This window comes from Chroicocephalus ridibundus, chromosome 7 (assembly GCF_963924245.1).
Source record: "Chroicocephalus ridibundus chromosome 7, bChrRid1.1, whole genome shotgun sequence".
Lineage (NCBI taxonomy): Eukaryota > Metazoa > Chordata > Aves > Charadriiformes > Laridae > Chroicocephalus > Chroicocephalus ridibundus.
In genome coordinates, this window is record NC_086290.1 from 52274812 (window position 1) to 52300240 (window position 25429).

General features: G+C 40.3%; 1 protein-coding gene across 1 annotated transcript in view; it reads left to right on the forward strand.

Annotated features, from left to right (window-relative positions):
* The window catches only part of PPM1D (protein phosphatase, Mg2+/Mn2+ dependent 1D), a 28123-nt gene extending 4149 nt beyond the window's left edge, over nucleotides 1–23974 (forward strand). The window contains exons 2-6 of the mRNA XM_063340271.1: nucleotides 2749–2977; nucleotides 5451–5575; nucleotides 16521–16711; nucleotides 17481–17723; nucleotides 22533–23974. Coding sequence (XP_063196341.1) covers nucleotides 2749–2977; nucleotides 5451–5575; nucleotides 16521–16711; nucleotides 17481–17723; nucleotides 22533–23087 — 1343 coding nt within the window. The 3' untranslated portion in view covers nucleotides 23088–23974. The remainder of the gene's footprint in view (nucleotides 1–2748; nucleotides 2978–5450; nucleotides 5576–16520; nucleotides 16712–17480; nucleotides 17724–22532) is intronic.
* Nucleotides 23975–25429: the final 1455 nt, after the last annotated feature.

Sequence of the window (25429 nt, forward strand, 5' to 3'; positions counted from 1 at the left end):
AAAAGCTTGTGTTTCTGTTGGAGCTGGTGTGGGCAGGTAGGGAGTGTTATGTGTGTGTTTAAATAAGAACGGCAACTGCAGCCGATGTTTCTACCAAAGGAAGAGTTTAATGTGCTGCTACTCTTAATTAGTATATATTCTGAGTTAATTTGTTAGAGGAGAAAATGCCTTCTGATCATGCCTAATCATTTGGACTATTGTGGTATCTTATAAAAGAAACGTAGGTGCTTTTTTAAAGTCGAAATAATATTTTGTCTTGTATCTTGCATCTAAATACAGGACAAAGAACAAGGTAACAAGAATAGGCTTTAAAAATAGCATTTGGTGAGTTTTGCTGGGTCATGGTGGCATGTAGGAAAAGTCAGCAAGTAAAAAAAAACTTTCTTGATCATAGTGTCCTCTGCGTATGTATATGTTTTTAGGGGTTCCATATAGTTTGCACTCAAATGTTTATTTTTCCAAATGAAAGGAAAGGGAAAGAAAAGATGCAACCAAGTCAGATTTCATGATGCAAAACACTTCATACTTCCTGTCCTAGGCAGCAGGTGACAACTTCAATTTGCTGGCTGATATGCCAGCTGCAAAATGGGTTGAGTTTACAAACTCAGTTACAAACTGAGTGAAGGTAGTGCTTTTCAAGTAGAGGGAAAAATTCTTTTAGAAAGATGTCCTATTGCTTAAGTTACAGGACTGATTAAAAACATGCTCCTGATATGTGGAGGAGTTGTGTAATTGACTTCAATTTTAATACTTGAGCTCAGAAGAAAAGTCAGGAGTTCTGACACTTTTGTTAATTTCTGATGAGACACAATCTGTAAAGAAAGGAATACGCTATCTTTTGTATAATACTTATCTCTAAAGAGGAGCAAGGCATAAAGTGAAATGCCTTGCTGATAGGCAGATCTAATTTCTGGTTCTATTGGAGCCTAAAATCTGAGGCTGCCATATCATTCTTTTACTTGTAAGTGGGTGATTTCACTCTCTGTGCTCTTTGTTTCCCATAAAGACTGATTTGACTCTCTAATGTATTTTATGGCTATTGAAGGGTTGTTACACTGACACAAACTCGTTAGTTGCAGCTTGTTTTCTGTTAAGTGCATGGTTGAAGTCCTCATTACCACTCGGCTTCCTCCCTCATTTGCTTTCCATTTGGAATGTGTTAGGTTTAATATCCACAGTTAAAATTGCCGGACAAAGTACTTCCAATAAGCTCGTTGAATGTTTGTGTTCTTGAAATAAAGCTACTCCTAGGGAGAAAGTGTATTTGGGTATTTAGAACACAAAGCTAGAACTCTGTGTTAGAACTTAAATGTTTAAATTATACTGGACATCTCGGTAGCTAACAATGAGGAATTGCAGCTTTTATTCTCAAACTGTCTGTATAATTCTGTTTCCCGTTCAGCACGGTCTTCCATGTATTCTCTTTCTTGCCTTGGGCATCTGAACATTTTTCAGTGCCACTAGAACTTAAGTACCTAATCTTTTGCTTGTGCTTAAAACTTTTGAAGTTTAAAATACCTGTTTTCACTGAGGGGAAGGCCTAATTGTGTTTTGGTTTTCTCTTGTGTGTTTGTTGTGCCATAGGAAAATAAATAATATAGTACTTTGGCAGTCTGGCTTGGGTATTTCCTGCAAACACAATGGGTAACACAGTGGAATTTTTATGTTGTACTGCGTGAGCGTGACTTGTGAAGTGCAGAAGATAGAATGTGACAAGGAGATGAGTCTCCCTTCTGAGTTTGTCTGAAGACATGAGTGGGTGCGGTGAAGAAGAAACATGAGGTTGCTGTTGACAGTTAAAATCAAGCGATAACTGGGAACTCCAGCTCTGTCTTCTGAGGGCGCTGAAGTAGGGAGGAGGACTGTTATGGCTGATCTTTCTTAATTGGGATGTTGTCTCAATCATTTTGTGGTGTTTTGGAAGAAGATGGACTTGGGTGTGTAGACATAAAAGTAGATAAGAAAATAAAAGGCATGAGAGAAATTTGGATTGGACATAAATGGGGAGAGTACTGTAATAGGAAATTAACACAAGTGTTTTGAGGGAAAAGCAGTTGGGAAAGAAGATTTCCCCAACCATACGCAGTTCATGCTCGTTATAGGTATTTTATTGTTCTGAATTCAAGGGGTATCTTTTGCAGAAGACTTGACGTTGGGTCATGGGATAGCATACTTAAATAGTCTGCATTATTCAGTCCTCCAAAAGGAAATGTGAATAAAACAGTTGCACTGTTATTTACCTTAAAATGTTGTTCAGCATATAAAAGTAAAAAAGCATTTTCTTTCCTTCTGAGGGGATCACAAATGTTGAGACACCTGATTCACAGTCAAATGCCCAGACAAAATAACCTAATTTGTAACGTTTCTACCTCTTCAGACAGGGAAGTGAACAGTAGATCTTAAGAAAACGCTTGATAGATGCTCAAGGAGTACATCTTCCCCCATGTTCTTCTAGTGATGCTTGGACTATTAAACCAGAGGAGATGGTTTCTTGAATCCTATCTCGGTGCTTTGATAGTGGCTTTACATATATGTGCCAATTTACGTTGTAGCTAGGGGAGTGATGTTATGAAAGTAGGGGGGACCCGAGGGCTCTGCTTTGCCTGGCCACGCTGTAGTTAAGCACACACTGAGTTGTGACGTTATGCGAGCCTCTGTGCCACACTTTTCATTTTGATCTTCAAAACATTACCAGGTCCACAGAATTAAAAACAAAGGTATTTTTATTTGCTTTTTTCCTCATTGCAGCAGAGTGGCCGAAGACCATGACAGGTCTCCCAAGCACGTCGGGAACTACTGCCAGCGTGGTAATTATCCGCGGGTCAAAGATGTACGTTGCTCACGTTGGCGATTCAGGAGTGGTGCTCGGAGTCCAGGATGACCCCAAAGACGACTTTGTGAGAGCTGTGGAGGTGACGCAGGACCACAAGCCAGAACTTCCCAAAGAAAGGGAGAGAATTGAAGGCCTTGGGGGCAGGTAACTGTCTCTGTGTTTTTTACTTCAGGTTTGATCTCTGGGTGCTGTTTGTGTTTTTCTGACTGAACTACCTTAAGCTTGCTTGTTTTAGGCGGGGCAAGCAAGCTGGTGAATCTCATAGTCTTATTTACATTCTTTCCCTATCTATGCTCTGTTTTTTTTCCTAGCTTGTTGGGGACTAAGTTATAGTGATCCATTGTTACGCTGTTGTGCTTTTTGCTAGTGGTTATGGTATGAACAAAATTTAAATTTCCGGGTGGATTCCCATGCAGCTAAAGCACGGTTACAATTCTAAATGTTCACTGAAAACTTTGAAAGTGGGGATGCTGCTTTTTGACCTATTCTTCATTAAAATCTGAGGGGAAAAAAATTGCCTTTCCATATAGGTAATGGTATGGGGTCTGGAAGATCTGTTTTGTCAAATGGTGGAAACACAGCAGTTTTGACACAAAATACTCTATAATTTCTCATGCATTCTGCATTGTTCCTGAGGTGACACTGGCAGCTGTTGAGTAGGCCCTTCAAAGCTTCTGTTTAAGAAACATAAAAAAACCCCCCTAGATTTGAAACAAGATACTGTATTTGCTGTTATTAAATATACACTTTAAATGTTAGAATACCTCATTTTAATGCGTATCAACATTAGGAATTTCTTCGCTGTCAGGAGCTGGCAGATGTTAGAACATCTCCGAGTTGTAGTTGATGCGTGTTCCCTGTGACTGAGGAGGAAAGCAGGCAGGTTTGTCAGATGGCACTAATGTTTTGAGACAAACCTCAGGGCTCGCATTTGGCGCGGCTTCACAGGAGCTCTCTGTTCTTTCGTTCTACAGTACCGCACCAGATGGATGGGCACAGTTTCCTTCTCTTAGCAGTTCAGAGGCAGAGATCACTGAAGGTTTTCCTGTTGACATCATTCATACGAGAACCCTGTCAGCTCATTAACCTTCAGATATTTGTATCTCTAGCAGGTGGAAGTTGATCAGTTAGCTGTATTGGGGATGGTAGCTTTTCAGAAAGGGTAACTTGCAGTTTTGCTAGGTTGGTACTTGTAAACGTGTAGGTTTCCAAGTTTTTTATCTCAGAGTTTGAAAGTCTCTGAAGCGTCAAAGAAGCGTTCCCTGGATCTTTGTATCAAAAGGAATGGTTAAAAATCTATGTATTTTTTTTTAATTTTTATTTTTACCGGTGCTCCTTCTGTTTTTCCCAGGCTGGCTGTTGCAGGCTATTGTGAGGCAAATGGTAGGAGTGAGGTGGAACCGTGCGACTCTGCTTATTAATGTCTTCTCTTTCATGAGAGCAAATTAGGAAAAGTTAATAGGAGAGCATAATTGAATCTTTCATTAAAAATGGTATTTTTCTAGTAACAGTCTCTGAGTGTGGGATGAGGTCTTCTTTCAGATAATGCCTGAAGTTAGCTTTGTGTGGTCATTAGTTCTACAAGCGGATGAGATAGATTTTAGGATGTGGTGTTTGTGACTTTGCCGCACTGTGCATGCGAAAGGATGGAGCTAAACATGCCCTTGTTGTTAAGGCCTTTGAAGTCTCAGGAAGTGAATCTTGAATAGCTTCAGTATGAGGAATCTTGAGGCTGTTCCAGAGCTGCTCAGTTTCTAATTACCAATGGCTGTTCTTGGATAAAAGCTAGCTTTTAAGTATCTAGTTCTTAACTTGGTTGGGACCAAGTTTTGCTAGTTCCTTGTTCCATTGCCTTTTCTTGCTTGATGGCCGATGCTCTCGCTGTTCTTTCTTCTGTGCCTCCCCTGCCCAGTAACAGCTGGCCCATTTACTTGCTCTGTAGCTTCTCCTTTGACCCTTCTAGTGCCATCTGTGAGAACTAAAACCAGTGCTCAGTGCCTTAGAGCAGGTGTCAGCATTCAAATGGAGAGCTGTTTCTTCCTATCTTCTGCTTTCAGCAGATAGCAACTATGAACAATTCCTCTTTTATTTCTGCCTGGTGTTGGTGCACCATTAAGGAAATCCCTACAGAAAGCTGTTCTGTTTCCTTTTGTTTTTTGGTTGGTCTTTTTTTTTTAACTGTACTGTGCTGCTCTTCACTGCCAAACTTTGGCAGATGGAGGAGGAACTACATGATATTTCCCCCCGAGTGAGTTGATGTTGATGGTCCTCATCTGAGGAAAGCAAATTCAGTTTTGCTTTTTCTCCAATACATTAAAAGACAGTCTTACATCTGGTTATTGCGGCCAGACAGAATTTCTTCCAGTCGTCATTCTCCTGCTTTTTCTTTTCTTCTGCCCTTCATCTCTCACTTTTTGCTTTGGCTTAATATGGAATGAAACTAATCTAAGTGATACCGTGTGTTTTGAAATACTTAATTGTGCTGTGGACTTTCCTGAGGGTGCTCTCATTATTGACTCCATGTTTGCGTATTTAACTGGTTTTGTGTCACTGAAGCTAATTTTCATGTTTTCATTTCTATTCCTTTTTAACCCCTGCCTCTTTCTGATGGTTTTAGTGTGATCAACAAGTCAGGAGTGAATCGTGTCGTTTGGAAGAGACCCCGCCTGACTCACAATGGCCCTGTGCGCCGCAGCACCGTCATCGACCAGATTCCGTTCCTGGCAGTTGCTAGGGCGCTTGGTAAGTCACGCTCATGTTCGCAAAGCGAGACACCGCTGTGAACTCAGTTCTGGCCACCAGAACTGAATTATACTCTGTTTGCCAAAATATATCGTTTAGAGGGATTTACTCATGTGCCTGGATTACAAGACGTTCTGAAAGTCTGGGCCTTCTTACAGTATTTTTAATACAATATAGATTTCATTTTTCAAATAAAGCTGTGGAAGGTGTCATTGGTGAGTGAAGGACTTGCCCAACAACATGCAGGACTTTAAATGTCAGTCTTAAAAGGATGGTACTTCATTTCTCTTGCAAATGAAGACATACAAAGCAGTATGTGTCTCCAAGATGGAGAGCACATTTGTCTCTTACTGAAATAATAGGACTGTAATTTTTGACTAGGTGGTGGTAAAAGTAAGTTTTGCTGCATAGCATACGAATTACTTGGGTCTTCCTTTTGTGGTGAATCTGTTTTCTTTCAAGACTTAGCATACAATGAACAAAGGGATGAAAGTCAAGTCTGTTTTATCTATAGCTTGCCTTTGCAAGAGTATTAGTAATGGGAAACTATCTTTGAGGAGCACCATTCAGAGGACAAAAAGGCATATTACAGTACCTACAAACTTGTTATGAATGGCTTTTGGAAAGTACTTCATAATTCAATCTTTGGATACCTCTTGCCCATGAGCGTTAGTGGTTTCTGGTCATGTTTTTTTTTCCTTAAATTTCATTGCAGAATTAAAATCTGCATTTCGTTTCTTACTTCTCTCCTTTTGTCCCGGTAGAGAACTCTCTATCCAGATATAGCCAGTATAGGTTTGATTTTTATGGAAATGTGGTATCGTAGTTTTACCTGTGAAAACTGTCCTGTGACTTAATTCCTTCTTGGCAAGCTTGACAGTTACGTGGTAGTGTTGTCAGTGTTCCTAGATCAGCTGGCAGTGTGTCATGGGGACAGTCTGTTCCTGGGACCGTGGTCGTCTTGATAATTGCATGGCATAACTGTGTCTCATTTCAAAGGCAGTGATATCTGTTTCACATGGATTTGTCCAGTATTAAGAATTCTGCAGTGATAACTAACTTTATAAAAGATAGCTTTATATCAAGGAAGGATTCACAGGTGGCTAAAAATAAAATTTTAATTTTATGGACATTTTTCTATCTCACAAGTCTTTATTACGTGTCATATTTTAGGCAAGATAGATGCTTATTTTATGATTAGTGAAACCGACTCGAGAGTTTGAATAAATCCTTTGGAGTTAATAGATGACCAGCAAACAGAGATGTTCATCCACTGAACAACACATCCCTCTTTTCCCCTTTTCTGCAGAAGGGCACGTGTTCCTCATTACAAAAAGCATATGCTTAATTTTGATGAATCTTTTAATTCCTATGATTGCAAGTTTGTTGTTTGTCTAAATAGCTCGATGACTTTTGATCCGATTCCTCTCAGCAAGTTGAACAAAAGGATTTGGCTAGGTTTTGCGTGCAGATGGGAATTCAAGGAATGATGCGTCTGTTAGGCCCCTATTGCATTCTTTCCCGTTATGTGGATGAAGAGGATTACTGGAGAGTTTCAGGTCCAAGAAATGAGAACACCTAGCTTTTAACAATTCTTCGTTTCAAAAGTTAACAGGTTTGAAAGCTTAAAAGAGGGCTTTGACATCTTCAAATCGCGGAGAAAAACAGGTTTACAACGTGACAGTGTTCTGGTGTTTGCCTGCGCAAGCAGCCTCTGTAGGCTCTTCATATCCCCTTCTAAGGAGGTATGACAAACCTCCTGGAAAAAGGAACGCAGCTGCTTCGCTCTGTAGGACCCAGATGGTGCACAGACGCTCACAGTTTGGAAACAGGATTTAACTTCTTTCTGAGGCCAGCATGCCCCTTACGCTGCTCACAAAAGACCTACCACGACTAAAGCCGTTCGCATTCATGCTGTTGAGGCCTGCTCGACCTCTTGGCTGGCTCCCAGATTGCTACCCTGGTTGGCACAGCACTGCTGCGTTGGAGCCTCTGCAAGCAGCGTAATAACTGTCAGCGTTGACATATACTGGTTACCAGTAGTCCAGTCAACCCTACCAAGATCTAGCACAGTGATTCTTTTTGCTAAGTCCAAACTCTGTTGTTATTCTTGATAGAAATCCCATATAGATCCCAGACTGGATAATAATCAGACAGTAATTTTTAGCAGGAGAGCAAGAGTCTCTCGACACTCTGCACTGTGGAGAGAAACCTAGAGTTGTGAATTTACTATCTTTAAAGTGGGAAGATTATCTGATTAAAACCCCTAAAATTTAGAACATAGGTGGTTTTTTTTTTTTAAAAAAAAAAGTTTGTCTTCCTCTTACAACACTGTAAAATATGTTGATGTCATCTCATCCAGTCCTCAAGTCTAGCGCTCGTTGTAAGGAGGACAGTGGAGGTTTTAGAAATAGCAGGAATAAAACACTGTGGAAAAGTATTGTGTTGGCCAGATATTTGGACAGCAGAAAGGATACTGGTGCAATAGAAGTCCTTCTGGCCAGATGAATTCTGTTGACATTCCCTTTACTGTTCTGATTTTCTACAGTGTCTTTCTGCCCTAAAATAAGCATTTGTGGTATGCGCTTTTTATTACCACTGCTTCTTCCAACAGTAGTTGCATTTAAGTAATGTTTAATTTATTTATAGCCCCATAAGAAGTCAGAAATATTTAGGCTTCATACTGTCTCTGTAAAGTATCTGTATGGTACTTGTACCGTATACAAGTTTTAAGTCTTCTAATGAAATATTTTAAACTGTAGCAGAGTATTCTGCATTTTAAGCATAGCTACTTGTGCTAACCTTTTCTGGGCAATGAAAAACATCTTTCTTTATACCAGTTTGCCTTGTAATAAATACTTAGGAATCCTGTGCAGTCTCAGAATTGTTCCCCTTGGGACTTGCTACCTGTTCTGATCAGAAGAGCATTTTGTTTCCTTACAGTGTAATCACTTGAATAAGTTTCCTGGCACCCAGAGTTTCATGGTAACTGTCCATTTTTTATGGCTGTCCCTAAAACAGGTGTGAGGTAATGCAAATTACTTGAATCCCCTTGCATAAAGCAAGGCTCCGTGTGTGCAAATTGTTGGATACTGTAGAGCAGACGCTCAGGGGCAACAAGCCATCGTGTTACTTGCTTGTGTGTTTTGAAGAGCCCGTGTGTGTCATTGCATCACATATTAGTTACTGTCTCTGTGTGGAGACAGCCGCTCTATGTGGCACTTGGGAAGGCGTTGTAGACTCCTGTGTGCATGCTTACCTGTGCGTGTCTTGGGGAAAGAATGCTGAGAACCTGCTCTGTGTATGCAGATGAGGAAAACTGAAGGAGGAACTACGTGATATTTCCACCGGCATGAGCTGACGTTAATGATGATGATAACAGCCAGATACATGCTAGCAGAAAGGTTACACTTCAGCTATGCCATCTATCTAAATACATTAACTTAAACCTGTTTTCTGGGATGATAAGCACAAGGCTATAAGTGTACAAGATGATGTGTGTTTAGTTCCCCTGTGTTAAACCATTGTGGAAAAACAGAATGAACAGTTTTAATCTTTGGAAACTCAATTTTGTAGTAAAATCTGGCCGTGTGTATGACTTTCAAAGATGGTATACAAAGTAGGGGAAGTACAGAGAAGCTACGGTCAGAGCTCTGAATACCTTACTACCATAAGATAACTTGAAACAAGAACAGAATGTAGAAACAAGTAGACAAATGGTGTGATTAATCACCGAGCTTTGTAGGTTGACTCTAAGTGTAACTTAAACTCATTGTAGTTTTCTTAAGTTTCTATTTAAGTTCATATCCCCAGCTGTCCCCCAGCCTGATCAAGTTGACTCATAACATGTGGTGGCAGAAGGGGGTCTTGATTGTTTTTTAAATTACATGAGATCTCTCTTGTTGGTAAATTAGTTCAGGTTTAAATCTAGTAAATCTTCTATGGACTTTTTCCCCTCCTCCTCCCCTTTTCTTGGGAATTAATACCCAGCCAAGATCTGCAGCTGTCAAAAGGGTTATGGAGTAAGCAATTACCTCACAGTATTGTAGCTGTTTGGTGTATCGTGTTTTTTCTTAAATTAATGAATGATGAAACCTGTACCAAGAACCGGTTAGTTAAACCACTCATTCAGGTGGCAACATGGAAGTATCTTTCCCCTGTGTTTTATGTAGAAATATCATAGACTCACCCCCATATCTTAGGTGGAGTGGCCTCCACCATACAGGTTTGACTTTTCATAAGAAGGTGAATTTCCTGCTGATCCCTAAAAGGAACTGTGTCCCAGGGCAGTGAATGCTCAATGTATTGCTGCTACAAGTGTTGGCTCTGACAGTGATACGGAAGCTGTTTTCCGCAGCAACTTATTGCATGCCAGAATTGTTTTGGGAAGCTCTCTGAACATGCATGCCATGAAACCCTAAAGAGGGTATGGCTGACCTCAAATTATCGAAGTAGATTCCTGTTTAAGTGTTTAGGTTTTTTACGTGCATTTAACTATTAAAAAAAAAAAGTTACCAAATCGAATGGGCACAGTTGCTACACAGTGTCTGCTCGTAGTTCTCTGTTCCTGCTCCTTTGTGGGTCCCACCATGAAGATCAATCACATTGAATTGCACAGGCTACTAAGTTACACTGAAGTTATACAGCATTTTCCAGCTTTTATTGATAATCACTTTCTTATTTTATCTATATAAAACCAGACAAACTTGAAGCGCATTTGGGTTTCTAGTCTTGTCCTAGGGAAGTCTTGCTCTAGTTTGTATAATTTTCTTCACCCTCAAGACAAAAAATATACGTAACGGAGTACATACTTTACTTTGCAGATCTGTGTTAGACGGATCACGTGAAGGCATGCATGGATCTGTGTAGCTCAAATGAAAGCCTGGGACTCCCCCCCCCCCCCCCCCCCCCAGCCTTTGGCAGACTGGAGGTCCCTGTGTGTGCCTCTTTAGTTCGCTCTTCTTTGCCATTGTAGAAAAGCAATAATAAAATTTTGCTCCTAAAGGTAGAGCTTTATCCAGGTTTGGTCAGTGCGTTCTTCTGTTTTACACTTTGGCTTCAGCTAAGCGAATGCTGTCTAGGATTGTCTTTTGAAGCTTGAAATTCCACCGTAGTCTTAATTGGAAGGCCAGAAATTGTGAGTAGCTTTCTGCATGCCATTTTAGCTCTTTACCCTGTTTTTGCATACCAGTTCTCGCAGGCTTTTCTCATGCAGTGTGCTCTGGCATAGCCCTAGATAGACACCTTATTTTCTCTCTCACCTGTGATTTTGCTATCATACAAGCAGAGATGAGCAGTCAAGGTGAAGACTGCCTTATGAGCAGCTTTTAATTCACCATTCATTTTAAATGCAATTATTTGTTGAATTTGCTGTTGAAATAATGTTCTCTTGCCTGTGCTTTCCTTTTCTACATAGTGTTGAGAGTGCCATTCTTTCAACAGGTTTGGCTGAAATAGTATGTAAAAGAAGCTACTAAAAAAAGTACTCCTAAAGGAGCAGTGAAAGTTTTAAAGTCTCAACTGCTATTTGTGTAACTCTTCCGATCGCAGCTACCTTCAGTTTTGTCCCCGTCTCTCAGACTGAACTGTCTAAATTTAATCATTCCTGGGTTGTATGAACGGGACATTGCATTCATCTTTAGACTGCTGTGAAGATGCCCTCTTGTGGCTGTAGGACTGGGTTGCCGTGAGTTTTGGTGACAACATTTTCCATCCCAGCTCAGCCTGAATGGTTTCTGTATCCTTGCTGAGATTTGTCTCACTTCCTAGCAGAGCTGCCTCATTGGCAGTGAAAAAAGGAAGTTCTGCAAGTTTTCCCTTTGTGCTAACAGACCTTTTAGATAAAACTTTGATTTTAAAAAGATCTGGGATTAATCAAACTGGGTTTTTGTTTTGGACTGACTTATAAAAGTAAACTTTTCTTTCCTCTATTAAAACCAAAAGATATTTTTGTGTTCAAAACAGCATGCTGCAGAAACATAAATGAAAGACTTGATTTATATGACTTCTGGACATACTTTTGCTATGAGAGGCTTTAGGCTTAATCCAGTCCAGTCTACTTATACGATGGGTGTTTCTGTTTGTAACTTCAATTACTTTCCTGGCAGCAGCTGAGTTACAAGGAGGTTGTTTTTTTCCTTGTATTTTAAAAGGTAATAGTAAGCAGATAAGATAGACTACGTATTTTGATATATTCTTATAGGTATCTAAATTAGTTTCCTGCTCCTTTAATATATGATTTCAAACATCTATTTTTCATTTTGTAAGATGCAGTGTAATTTTTGTGTAGATCTCTGTATATTATTCTACTTCGAGTCATGACTAAGAAACAGGTATGATTTTTCTGCAAGATGTGGAAGGAACTACATTAATACTTTTTTTTTTTTGGTTTGGAAAAGAAATATACAAACCTCACACCAAAAGGAATATTCCTGGTCTGTAAGTTTTTAGAGAACAAGATTGTTACGTTTTGTAAATGTTTGGGTTTTAATTTGGAACAAAAATAGCATGGCTCACAAAGTGAAGTCTGAGAACCTGGCATTCCAGTTCTGTAATACTAGCCTTTGGCATGTCACATCGTCTTGCTATCTTGGCCTCCCAGGCTGCTAAAGGGTCACTTGTCTGTCTGCTTGCTTTGGGACAGAATTGAAGATTTCAGAGCACTTTGAAACGCTTAGGCAAAAGTGTACTCTGCTTTCTGGCTTGCTTTGCTCTCCCTTTTTCCTTCTCAGAATGGTAATAGAGGCTGCCATGTAAAGTGACTCTTCCTAAGTTTGTCTTATATTCCTCAGCCGCTGTGGACGCTGTGCTCTCCAGCTGGCCAGAGAAAGATATACAGCTGACATGAGTATTCTATCTATGCGGCAGCTCGAAAAAGCATTGACTTAATCTGTGGTGCCCTGCCCTTTAGAGGAAGAAAAAAAAAAAAAAAAGAAAAAGAAAAAAATAGTGCCTCACCCTAGTGACATAGGTTGGCCCTTGCTGGCTTGGAGTTGAAGGACCTGTGAGAATTATTTTTTAAGTGAAGTACTCTTTACTCTTTACACAGTACTGTTCTACCAAGGAGCACTTGCCTGCTTGGTTAGGCTCAGTTTGTGGGTTTATGGGAGTAGACTGACAAAAGATTAATGGTGAAGGCAATTTTCTCTTTTCTTTAGGGCAATCATAAGAATCGGTTGTTTCCTTCTAGGATGAGGAAGGAAGAGTCTGGATTTTTCTATGTGCCTCAGGCATTAAATATACTTGGTGGAATTTTACCTGAGTCAAAGATCAAAACCTTTATTTTTTTCAGTTTGTGACATCTAAAGCTCCATTTAGCTTTCAGTAGCTCCAGACTTCTCTGGAGTTGGTCATTTAATACCTGATTGTGCTTTAGTGCTGTTCCATGGTACAACTTTGTAAATAAGTTATTGTGTATTTCCTACACGTTTTTGAGCTTGACTAGATGAGTACAGGTGAATTTAAAACTGATGGGGATTCAGTTCTTACTGTACATTTACCGCAAACTCGGAATACTGCTTTGACAGAGGTGCTGCTACAGGAGATGATGTGAAAGAGTCCATTTTGGGGGGTGTAAGAAATAAGTTCCGGTCTGAATGGAATAGGCTCAGGCAGAATCCTCTGTGAAGCACATTTTTATTCACGTCCTTGCAAGAGCGGGTGACCTAGCAAGTAGGCGCGCTTTCAGTTCTTGAAACACACCTTTTTATTTCCTAATCCCGGCTGAATTTTTCCCTCCACTGTTTCCCATTGGTTGGGTACTCCAGGGTTCACAGTCTGTCCGAGCTGCCTAAAATTCTTCCCGGATGTCCTGCCTCTGTTTACTTCTCTTTACGCTACACCTAAAGGGATTATCTGACTAGTTTATTTCTTTCTGACTAGTTTATTTCTTCCTTTTTGGTAAAAATTTGCTCAATGTCATTAGCCCCAGTTAAATGTTTGACTACCCTTCTAGACACTAATGCAGTAGGAATCAGTTTGTCCTTTTGTCTGTGTGATAAGAGATGTTCTACAAGCCTTTGCTGGAGCCTCTTTGTCTCAGTCATTCCCTTATCCTGTCACCTCTGATGGAGAAGGGTTTTCTCCTCTGGAAAAGCAATACCTGCCTTTCTTGGTGGGGGAGGAAGGCAGCATGTTTAATAAACTTTGTCTTTGAAGCTACGAGTCCTTGAACTAGTCTAGCTCCTCTCCACCATTTGCTTTCAGGAAAATTTACTTTATTCTTGTGGTAGCTAATTTTCTCTCTGCCCTCACTCCCCGTTAATGATAGTACTGTGGAGATGTGGTTAGTTGCAGATTTGCACATGGATTTGACCAAAGATGTGGACCACTGTTATCAGGTATAGCTTGGCATGGCAGCGATTAATTCCTGTGTCCAGCCCACACCCTGGGGTGCTCATTGTGGAGGGGAGACACGGGCTGGAAGCCTTTCAAAGGCACCCAGGACGGATGGGCTCTGCTTAGGGGTTTGCCCTCTGATTTGTGAGGTGTGGGTTCATCGTGTGTGTTCCCGGAATCTCTGCGTGCCTTTCAGCAAGTTCATGATCCGTGGGGTCCCCTTTATAACCAATATGATACTCCCGATTATTGCCTTCCTCTTGGAGAAAGGTTCTCTGAAATCAGTGTGATTATTACTCAGCTGTTTTCTGAGGAAGAGCAGCAGATGGGCATGATGACATGTATGTAGATGAACCAAAATTAAATAGCATCAGGTTATTTTTATCCTACACCACAGTATTTTTAATTAAAAAAGTGATTCAGCTAATAACATTTGTCATTTCTCCCAAATGAGCGTGAACAAACTAGCAAATAAAAGCATAAAAACATTATGCACGTTGGAGATTGATGCTGCCACTGACTCCAAGACGTGGCTGTTGTAAGATCCCCAGCTCTTGTTTACTTTACCTGCTGTGTCCGTGACAGGCACGACGTGAAGAGCTCTCAGCGCGCGAAGACTTTTCGTGGCAGTTCGTACACAATAATTGCTGCGCTGGAGCGAGCTCGGCTCTTCTGTTACAGTATTTATTTTGATCTTGTTGCCAGCTGGCTTGCTTTGTTGTGAGTCTGTGGAGGGAGAGTGCACCTCTATACAAGCAGGCTCGGCTTTTAATTAGCACTTATTAGAAGCATGTGTTTCTGTCTGCTGCTGCTGCAGTGGAGGTGAATTGGTGCTTTAATGAGGATGGACCATCCGTGCTTGCTGTGGTGAACGGGAGTAATTGAGTTGAAGTATTCCCTTTCCTGATTCTGGAAAAGTCTTTTCAACTGGTTGATAGCTTAAGGCAAAGCTAATGGAAGGAAGTAGGAAGACAAAAAGCTTATTTATTATCTTTAAAAGGGTGGTGATGGATGTGTAAGAAGGCTACAGGCATGCTTTCTGAAGCCAGCAAAAAGCAAAGAAGAAAAACCTGAGAAAACCTTACCCTTAAACTGGAGTTCTTAAGCTTCTGTATGCTTTTACTCTGACATTTTAATTAATTTCTACTTTTAAAGCCATGAGTTCTGCACAGAAAGATATAGTCTGTGCTTGCAAATAATAATGTTACTTTATTTCTTACCCCTATAGGAAGCTATTTATGAACATTAAAAAAAAAAGAGGAGGTGTTAGTGCAACATAATACCATTCTTGATTTAAGGGCCCAACCTCTGAAAAAGTTTTTATTTTTTAAGTATACTTGATAAACAAAATTGAAGTAAATTTATATGGAAATGCGTTTTTCTGTTGGAGTGGGTTTTACTTGAGGATGGTTTGGAGGAAGCACTTGAACCAATGGATGTTTTGATTCAACTGTGTTATTTAAATTCCGTTCAGGCCATCGTTACCGGTGATGTGACCCCGAACTCATTCGCGTAGCAAGAAAGATTTAAAAATAGAAAGGCTCACTGTATGAGGCCTTCCAAGGGAGAGGCTTTAGCTCTCATTTTCTGCTTTCCTGCTGGAACCCAGGCACTACTTGTGTTCCTGTGGCTTCTTTCCAGCTCCAAAATTTGGCACATGGTGTTCAGCTGGAAAGACGCTCTAACACAGCACTGCATGGCTTTGGAAATGATGCTGTGGAAGGAGGAGGAACGGGAAGGAGAAATTAATAGGGGAAAGGCTTCAGTCTCTCCTTCTTTCCCCTTTTCCTTTGTTCCATCTCTGTGGCACCTGCATGCACAAATACACACGCAGCAAGACATAACCCTGTGGTTCTGTATTGCTAAGATGGCTGTGGAGGATATTAGGTTTTGGGGTTTTTTAAAATAAAGAGGCAGGTTAGTACCTTGAGTGTGAAAAGGTGTGATTTTTAGTAGGTAGTTTTTTTGTTTCCCTTCTATGAACAGGACTTGTTAGGGTGTGCAGGGCAGCATACCACCATCCTGGTGCAGACTGAAGTCTAATGCTGTATGTGATGTTGGGGAGGAAAAAGTGTACTATGCGATTCCCCCCCATCGAAAAGCCCCAGCCTAGTTCTATAAACTGTACCATAATTGCCTGTACAAGAGGTAAGGATTTTGTCTCCAGTGTTTAAACTGTACCAATAACTGGAAAGGCAGATCTTCTCAGGTTTCGTGTGGGTGCAACAAAGTAAGGCTTTACTTCTGTTTAAGGAGAGAACTTTAGTTGCTCAGGTAGGTTTTAGTTTGGATATTGAGGCTTTGCGTTCTTCTAGGTATTAATCTGTTATATTTCCCCTTTTTCTGAAAATCTTAGTTTTAAGAGAGTAGAAGACCTCCTATAAACATAGACTGGTTTGAACATGGTTTTATTTAAATTGCTACATGTTAACAAATATAATCAGAAAGTGACAGCAGCAGAACAGTAATTGTGCTGAAATGACTTTGTGTTGCTGTTGGTGACTTGAGACTGGTGGTAATTTTTTCATAGGAACATTTTTCTGTCATTGCCAAGATTCATATTTTCATGTGTAATGTAACAATTTAAAAACGTTTTCGTCTTCGCTAGGTGATCTTTGGAGCTACGACTTCTACAGTGGTGAATTCGTTGTGTCTCCTGAACCTGACACTAGTGTGCACACAATTGATCCTCAGAAGCACAAATACATTATCCTTGGCAGTGATGGACTGTGGAATATGATCCCACCTCAAGATGCTATCTCCATGTGCCAGGATCACGAGGAGAAAAAATACTTCATGGTAAGAGCAGTGGCTATAAGTCATTGTGGAAATGGTTTAGTCTGGTGTGTATGAAAAGTATCTAATGATGGCATTTTGTTTAAGCATATTCATAGTTTTGCCACAAAACAGAAGTTGTTACAATGTGGCTGACACTGTGCTTGCATATACTGTCAAATCAGATGTGTTGTTAACATTGTTTAAATTATTTCATTGTTGGTTTTGGGAAATTCGACTACCAGGATGGCATCTGTGGGAAATAAAGAAGGTAACGTGTTCTTTCTCTGAGGAAGTTATACAAAATACTGTCTGAAAATTAAATTCATTTCACATTAAGGCACATGTTATAATGTAGACAATTGTTTATTCGTTTTTACATGATTTTATGAAGTCTGAAATAAATACTTCTCTGGTTTACTTTACAAAACAATTTAGAACTTATATAGTGGCACATCTGATAGTAAATAGTCTATAAACTCCTTGAGAGACTTTAGGAAAGACCATAGGGTGTGTTACGACCAGGCTATTTATGCGAGTCATTGCATCAATTTTTTGGTTTAAAGCAGTCATATATATGTGGATTCTCCCATAAAATGATTTCAAAGTTATATTTCACTAAGAAGAAAGGTACGTTTCAATTAATATTTCCTCTTGTGTTTCTGAATCAAGCTACTTTAGCACATGATACATAGGAATATATATATATCGGGCTGTGCCACGTAAACTCTCCATTTATGAGTAAAATGGCCCTGACTGCTTTCTCTGTCTGTCCCTCTCTTCTATCCTAAAGGGAGAGCACCGACAGTCCTGTGCCAAAATGCTGGTGAACAGAGCACTCGGCCGGTGGAGGCAGCGCATGCTTCGTGCAGATAACACCAGTGCCATTGTAATCTGCATCTCGCCGTTGCAGGATAGCAAAAGCAACTTGGAAAATGAAGAAGAATTGTATCTCAACTTGGCAGAGAGTCCCTCCTATAGCAGCCCTGATACGAATGTCATGACACCCTCCCGCTGCCGTACCCCCCCTGTCAAGGTAACATTTTTTTTCAGTGTTTTAAGTGTTCCACTTTTGAGTGTGGAGCCCATTAAATATGTAACAGTCTCCCTTTTCTTCCCCTAGAGTGGTAATTTCTTTTTATGCAGTTTACTGTGATATCTAGGATTAGGGCAATGGTGTAGTCAGACTATTGCCAGGGACTGAAGTAATAATTTTCGAAACTACTGGCCTGTCAGTTTAAACCACTGTTTAGTGCTGCTTTTTTTTTTGTTTGTTTGTATGTTCGTTTTTAATTTTAATTGCAGTGGACCCTAGGCACTGTGTATGGCTGGATAATAGATTTCAGTTGGAGGACAGTAACTTGACAGCAATTGCCTGGCCATATTGTCACTACTGCGATGTACAGAGCGTTGGAGAAACAGATGAACTTCTAATAATGTTTCTTAAAAGACTTAGGAATACCAAAGGCAGAGTATTAAAGTATGAACTTCTCAGAATTGCTGAATTTAGGGACACAGTGCTTTTTTAACTCTTAAAATCCTAATCGTTTATTAGTAGGTGTTGATCTGCGTTCCCTCCTTAAGGTAGAAGAAATGATAACTGTAACTTCACGCCTAGTTCACACAACTTTAAATGCACTGTTTCTTAAAAGTCCATTTTCCAAGATCCCCCACAAAATCAGAAGTCAGCTGTGAAAGAGAGGAATCGGACTGTGGGGGTCAGGGGTTTAAAAAAGGAGAAAACACAACACATCCACTTAGACAATGAAGCTGGGCTACAGTTTCTTTTCCTGCCTTGCCAGGTACTTGTAGAGCTTGCACAGGTGATGAACTGCAGGCTGCTTGTAGATGTGTTCTTAATCTTGGCGTGGTTTGGTTTTGTTTGGTTGTGGTGGTGGTTGGTTTTTTTAAGGTAACCCATGGTTAGTGTTTTCAAACACACATCACTGTAAGGAATGTTTTCTTTCTGGATTGGGAGATCTTATTGTCTTACTCTGGTAGATTTAATACTCCCTGTTAGAGGAAAAGGCATTATAATACAAGGTCTGTCTTCAGATTAGAAGTTTTAACCATAAACATAAAGCAGAGCTGTTCAGAAGCGTTTTTTTTTTTCCTTCTAAGAACCGGAGTGCAGTTATGAGTGGATGTTTGTTTCAGTAATTACGAGCTGCCTCTGATTTAAGTAATTGTCCTTTGATGTTCTGCAGTATCTTTGGATAACTGTCCTTTGGGCAAACTAAAAAGAAAGCAAAAATTAAAAAGGGAGTCATAACATTCCCTTGGTAGAAACAAGCTGATAATAAAATGGCAAGCTCAACCTTTCTGTCTCCTTCCCTTCCAGCCAATGTAGCAAAATACGTGAAAAGAGCTTAAAATCAGGCAAAATCTTGAGTGGAAAAAAATTGATTTGAATTCTGAATATTCCTAAACTTTTAAGTTTTACTATATTTTGGGTGTAATCTGTTATCAGTACTCATTGAATAAATGTTGAGCTATGATGACTGCAAAATATTCTGGATAAGGACTTAGTGAAAATGCTTTTTTTCCTTAAGATTCCTCCTCCCATCTAAGTGGATTCCGTGAAGAGATCAAAACTTTAGATGACTTACAGTTTTGGTGTTTGCCATGTAGATAAGGCCTTATTTTATGTTTTTGCTTAATGTGCAAAACCCAAAAGAAAATTGTGACTGGTTACAGGTCTGCATGGAAAATATGAGTATAAATCAGTTCTGGTTTAATGCAAAAGCTTCTCTTCTCCTGGATTAAAACAAAACTGGTGTTGCCAATTTAAAATCCTATTTTCTTGGGACTTGTTTTTTTGTTTGTTTGTTTTTTTATGAAAAGTGCTAATCTAATAGGTTTCTGCTTTAATAACAAACATCCGACCGTCCTCACAGAGTACCTGTAAACAGCAGAAGAAAAGAAATGTGAGAAGGAAGTTGAAAAGAGACAGAAAAAACCCACTATACTCTCAGAATGATTTTGAAATACTTCAGGAAAAAAGGCAAATATCTCCAGGCACATCATAATAAATGAAATGTCTTAGCAGTTGTGCCTCCATGTAATGGTTTTTTGCGAAACAAGAACTTTGTGTAGTTATCTGTAAGTGTATTGGGTAACTACACCATCCTGAGCAATGTTATCTTTTTCATAGTACAAAGAGCTTGGTCAATTAGGTAAGAGTCACAATGGGAGAAAAGTAGATTTCCGTGAACTTTGGTCGTGCAGTGGCTGGACTGTAGGCTTTTCATTTACACAGCCTTCATGGGAGCCTTCTGGGTAATATTTGGTGCATGAGCTTGTTGGCTCAATGTTTTCTTTAAAATTAAAATGATGTGAAATAGAATTGAGGCATTTAGGACTCTCCCCCAAAATGGTGGAATACGTGGGTTTCTTATGCCGTGCTTCAGACATTAAATGGGAAACTTATTACAAGGTGCCAGTTTTCTTACAAAGTACAGCCACACAAATCTTCCAGAATATGCATTTCGGAATTTTTTTCTGATGGTGATAACTTGTGAGAGATTCAGGAAATGCCCTTATTTCACGATCCTTTGTGATTCTAGTGATAAATGTCAGCCTCGCAAGGAGGGAGAAGCCCCCTCTTGATTACACAAAAGAAAGTATGGCAATAGATGACATTATCCATTTGCAAAACAATACATAAATACCTTGATACTTGAATCTGCAGGTAAATATATGATTAGGCCAGTAATTAATTTTCTTACAAAGTTACTATTGAATTTTACTGAAAATGGATCATCACGGTTTCTGTAAAGAATCCCCACATCAGTCTGAACTCCTGGAGGTTGTGGTAGGATTTTTGCCCAGAGAGAACGGGTCAGTGAAAAGAGGTGGCAGTGGGAAGGATACGTGTCTGTTATCTTCAGAGAACTGAAAGAATCCTTGACTCTTAACAGCTGCTACCTTCCAAAACAATTAATTTGGAAATAGATCAAATCAAAGTTTCTCAATTAAACAGAAGTGTTTGTTAATTGCATATCCTTCTGGCAACAATTACTAATACCAAGTTAATTCAAGTATTCCTGAGGCCAGTGATAAAATTTGATTGGTTAGATTGTTGAGAAATGAAATGGGTGATGTGTGTTTTATTTTCCTTGTTTTGTTACATCACTCGTTAGCGGTCCATCCTCTGACTTCATTTGGCTTCCCAAAGCCTTATCCGATCTCAGCTGTTCATACCAAGCAAAAGACGTTGGCAGTAAGAGCCACAATGGTAAGCGTCTTGCACAATAAGAACGTAAAACCTAAGTCATGACTAGAGAGACAATTTCAAAAATTCAACTGAGCGGATTAAGTAACGTTGCCAGAGCTGCTCTCTGTGTGTCATCTGGCTTTCTTATGGCTTCTGCAGGAACCGAGTGGAAGAATAACCTCTAAAATATCCGTAAAGCTCTTCCTTCTTGTCTTGCTATATGTAGTGAATAAATGGTTTTATCGTGGGGAGTAACAGAAGAGTAGAGGAGAGTAGAAAACCATACGATGCTAGAAACAATTCCGATTATTTCTCTTTCAGAGTGCATTTTATTAAACCTTACTATTAGATTTTTGAAAAGTGCTGAGCGGTCATAGATCCCTTCTTGAAGGTGAACTGAAGTTGTTCTGTGTTGTGACTTCAAAAGCATCTATTTATTCATCTGAGATGTTACATTCACTTACATTGATTCAGCTGTGTGTGCATTTGAGTCTTCAGCACGTTATTTTCTTTAAACAGTCATTGTCGTTTGCCTTACATTGATGGTATGTAGAGTAATATGGCCTTGAAATTTACTTTTGAAGGACTTGCTCGGTAACAAGGGATTTCTTCACAATTAAATCTTTAATAAGGTCATAATTCATATCTTCAGGGCACTGCATAAATACTCATTTTCCTAATCCCCCTGTGGATAGTGGAAGCAAGTATCGTCCCCATTTTCCGGTTGGTAAAACCGAGAACAAGGCAAAAACGCTTCTCAAAGGCTACAGAGGTGTGTTAGAGCTTGGAAAGTCCCTGGTTCTCAGGACATCACATTAAGCAGCTTCTCTTCAACGTACGGAATGACCGTGCTTCATAGAGAGTGGACAGATGTGCTGTGAGGAATGGAGTTGTTCTCTTTCCCAGTTGTAGAGCATAAAACTAGGCAATAAAATGCGTTACTCTGCATAGCAAACAGTGACTGTTTTTAGAATAGCTTTGTCCGATGCTCCACCTTTCTGTATGCAATCAGGGCACCTACGACGCAGAGCGTGTCAGTCTCCCTGATAATCTGGTTATGCAGTAACTAAGAATGGTAAATGTGACAAAGGTCAGGAGACTTTTTCAGCTGGTTGCCCCAGTAGTGTTTGGCCATCTGATGATGTATAAAACGTTGAGAAGGCAGCGTAGGTGCGTATAGCGCTGTGTCTGAGGGAGGGATGGCATGTCTGTGCGTTGGAAAAAGCCACTGATGAAAATCATAGGACGGAGGTTGCAGGCAGCGCCTCTTACACAGCTTCCTAAATGAACAGCAGATGCACGCAGATTTTATAGCAGCAGAAAGGAAGGTACGCAGGCTGACTAAATCTGAACGGCCTTCTGAATGAAAAGATTCCGTCTGCCGCTTGCAAATTGGTCGATTGAAATAAACGCTTTCATGAAGTCGGTGCGCACAAAGTACCGAGTTCAGGTCCGCAGTCTGAATCTGTTTCCACCTCTCAACCTGGAGGAAAGATCACTCTGGGAGTAGGATTTTTCTGTCTCTGATAAGGTTCAGAGAAGGTCTGTCACACACTGTCTCTACCTTCAAAGGATAATGCGGGTGAAATAATTATATTTACGCCTAAATATTTGTTTCTTTTTCCTCAGCTTTTAGAAGATGATCCATGGCCACGACCGAATTCTTCTGAGCCTGTTCCTCCCCTCATGCATAGCAACATGATCTCAGAAAAATATTTAGAGCTGCCAAGCGAGATTGCCAAAAGCAATTTACCTTCATCAGGAGCAACCCCGAAGGATTCAGGCCCACAGGAGGAGAAGGGCAGTAAAGCGTTGGCTTTGAGGATACATGAATCCTACAGTAATGGTTTGTCAGTCAGTCTCTCCCCTTCCAACTCCGCAAATTCAGGCATGGACCAAAAAGGCTTGAAAGTGTCTCCTAATGGCCAAACAAAAGCCCAAGATGCAGAGAGGACACCCACAGCAAACTTTAAAAGGACATTGGAAGAATCCAACTCTGGCCCAGCTATGAAGAAGCCGAGACGTGGCCTGAGTCGAAACATTAGTGTCCAACCAGAAGGCATGTCCCCAACTCCCCAGCGCAGAACCTCCAGCAAGCTGACCATGCGCCGCAGCCTGCGGGGCCAGAAGAAGCTCAGCAACTCGCTCTTCCACCCGCCCAGGAAAGCGGTCTGCGTTTGCTGAAGGGCGTTTTGCGTAAGGAGGTGTATTTTTTGGTCTGGTTAGAATTTTAAAGTTGGTGCAAAAGTCTGAAACTCTTCCTGTTTATCTTTTTTTAAAGTAGAACCTTTTTTTGGTATCCAACAGCTTTATCCCAGCCTTGTACTTGCTTGTATTATAACTGTGAATTTTGTAGATGTGTAGGGTATAAGTCACTGTAAAATGTGTGTAAATTTGTATTCCTTCATATAAATGTAGTCTCTTTTCTTCCTTGTATAATTGTTACAGCGGGGCTAAACCTTGTTAAAAAAAAAAATAATCCTTTTTGTTAATTTACTAAGTCATGAATTTGTATACGCTTCTTGTGATGAGAATTTCACAACTTTTTAACTAAAGTAAATTATTAAACAGAATGGAAGATATGTATTTTCGTAGTACTATACGTTCCACCTAAAGTGTGTCTTTTAGAGAATACACTAGGTCTATATTTTGTTTTTAAATTTTAGATTTCTCTACTCAGAAATGAAATGTACTTGGAAGCAGAGATGTTGAGTCTTGCTTTACACAGCTCAATGTCGATTTCTTTATGTTAATTAAAATACTATGCAGTATCTTATTTAGTTGTATTTTTTGTAACATTAATCGTCAAAGTATTTAGCAAAAAAAGTGTGTTTTAAAACTCCAACTCCCAAAAGCATCCTATAAAGCCATTCCCATCCCCTGTTATAAACGATGGCATTTTTATCTAGGCATAAATGTCTGCCCTTCGGAGGCGTGAATTTTCTGCTATTCCAATACCGATGGTGCTGCTAATACCTTTCAACATAAGTTCTTAAATTATTTTATGACTATTTTTGTTGAGTATGTGGACCATGTGTATGTTCACCTAAATAAAACACGTGAAAATTTGATGGGAGTGCCTTTTTTTTTTTTTTTTTTTTTTGATTTCAAGCTTCAGTTCTGTTGGGCACGTTCATATTTATTTTGTATTCATTAAAAATCTCTCTCCCCTTCTCCACTGCGGGTCCGTGGCTTACGACACGAGACATCCCACACAGTTTTATTATTGAACTGATCTTGGCACTTTATACTGAATGTTCAACTGTAGCAATATATAACCTGCTTTTTATTTTTTTTTTTTTAATGGGAAGTAAAAGGCCAGTGTTTTATTCCAATGGCTAGGGTGCTATTTATAGAATCTAATTCTTTACTGCTGGAGCAATAAAACATGGGCTGAAACGGGGCCTGCTATCTATATGTGTTACCATGGTTACAGAAATCCTGGGGGGAATCGAACGCTTTCTGAAAATGTATAATTCTCTTTCATCCAGCCTGCGAACGCAGCGTGCTCTTACGAGATGAAAGTAACGGTCTGTCCAAATCGGATCCTTCAGGAATTTATTTCTGCGTACGTGGGATGTAACTTCCAGGTACCAATAAAGTTTTGCGCTAAGTGATGTGGAAATTATACACCGTCCACGGGGAGAAGCAGAGAGAGGCTGATGGCGGCTGTGTGCGCTTACCTGGCAACAAATAAGACGGTAATTGTCTATTTGCAATTTAACCTCACAACGTTCAACCTTTTAAAGATGACTGGGTGCGACAAAGATGCCGGTATAAGACATTAAATGAGTATCCATATTGCTGCTTATGATACAAGTATGCAAAAGAAAATAGAGCCATTTTCTCATTTTCTTTGCCCTATATAGAAGCAAAATTTCAATTTTCATCAAATTCTGCCACGTGCATGAATGTGTGCCTCGTTCTCCCTCTTTTCCTCGCAGCAGTTCTAGACTTGGGTGTCTCCAGCCGGAGGGACAGACATCGGCTTTTTTCACTTTTAGTAAACTGGACAAAACGTGTACTTTTTCCTGGGAAAGCTGCTGTATGAGGGCGAGTGTTACACTTTGCAGTCATTAATTTTTTTGATGCTTAGATTATGACTTTTGGTTACAGAAGTCAGGGTGGATTGCCAGAACGGCCAGCAATGTGCGGCCAACGGCCTCCTGGGGTGTGGCCGGGAGGTGGAGGGAGGTCATCCTCCTGCTCTGCTCTGCCCTGGGGAGGCCACAGCTGGAGCACTGGGCCCAGTCCTGGGCTCCCCGGTTCAAGGAAGACAGGGAGCTGCTGGAGAGAGCCCAGCGGAGGCTATGAAGGCTGTTGGGGAGGCTCGCAGAGGTTGTGGAGTCTCCTCCTCTGAAGATATTCAAAACCTGCCCGGACACGTTCATAGAATGGTTTGGGCTGGGAGGGACCTGAAATCTCATCCAGTGCCAGCCCCTGCCCTGGGCAGGGACACCTCCCACCAGCCCAGGCTGCTCCAAGCCCCGTCCAACCTGGCCTTGAACCCCTCCAGGGATGGGGCA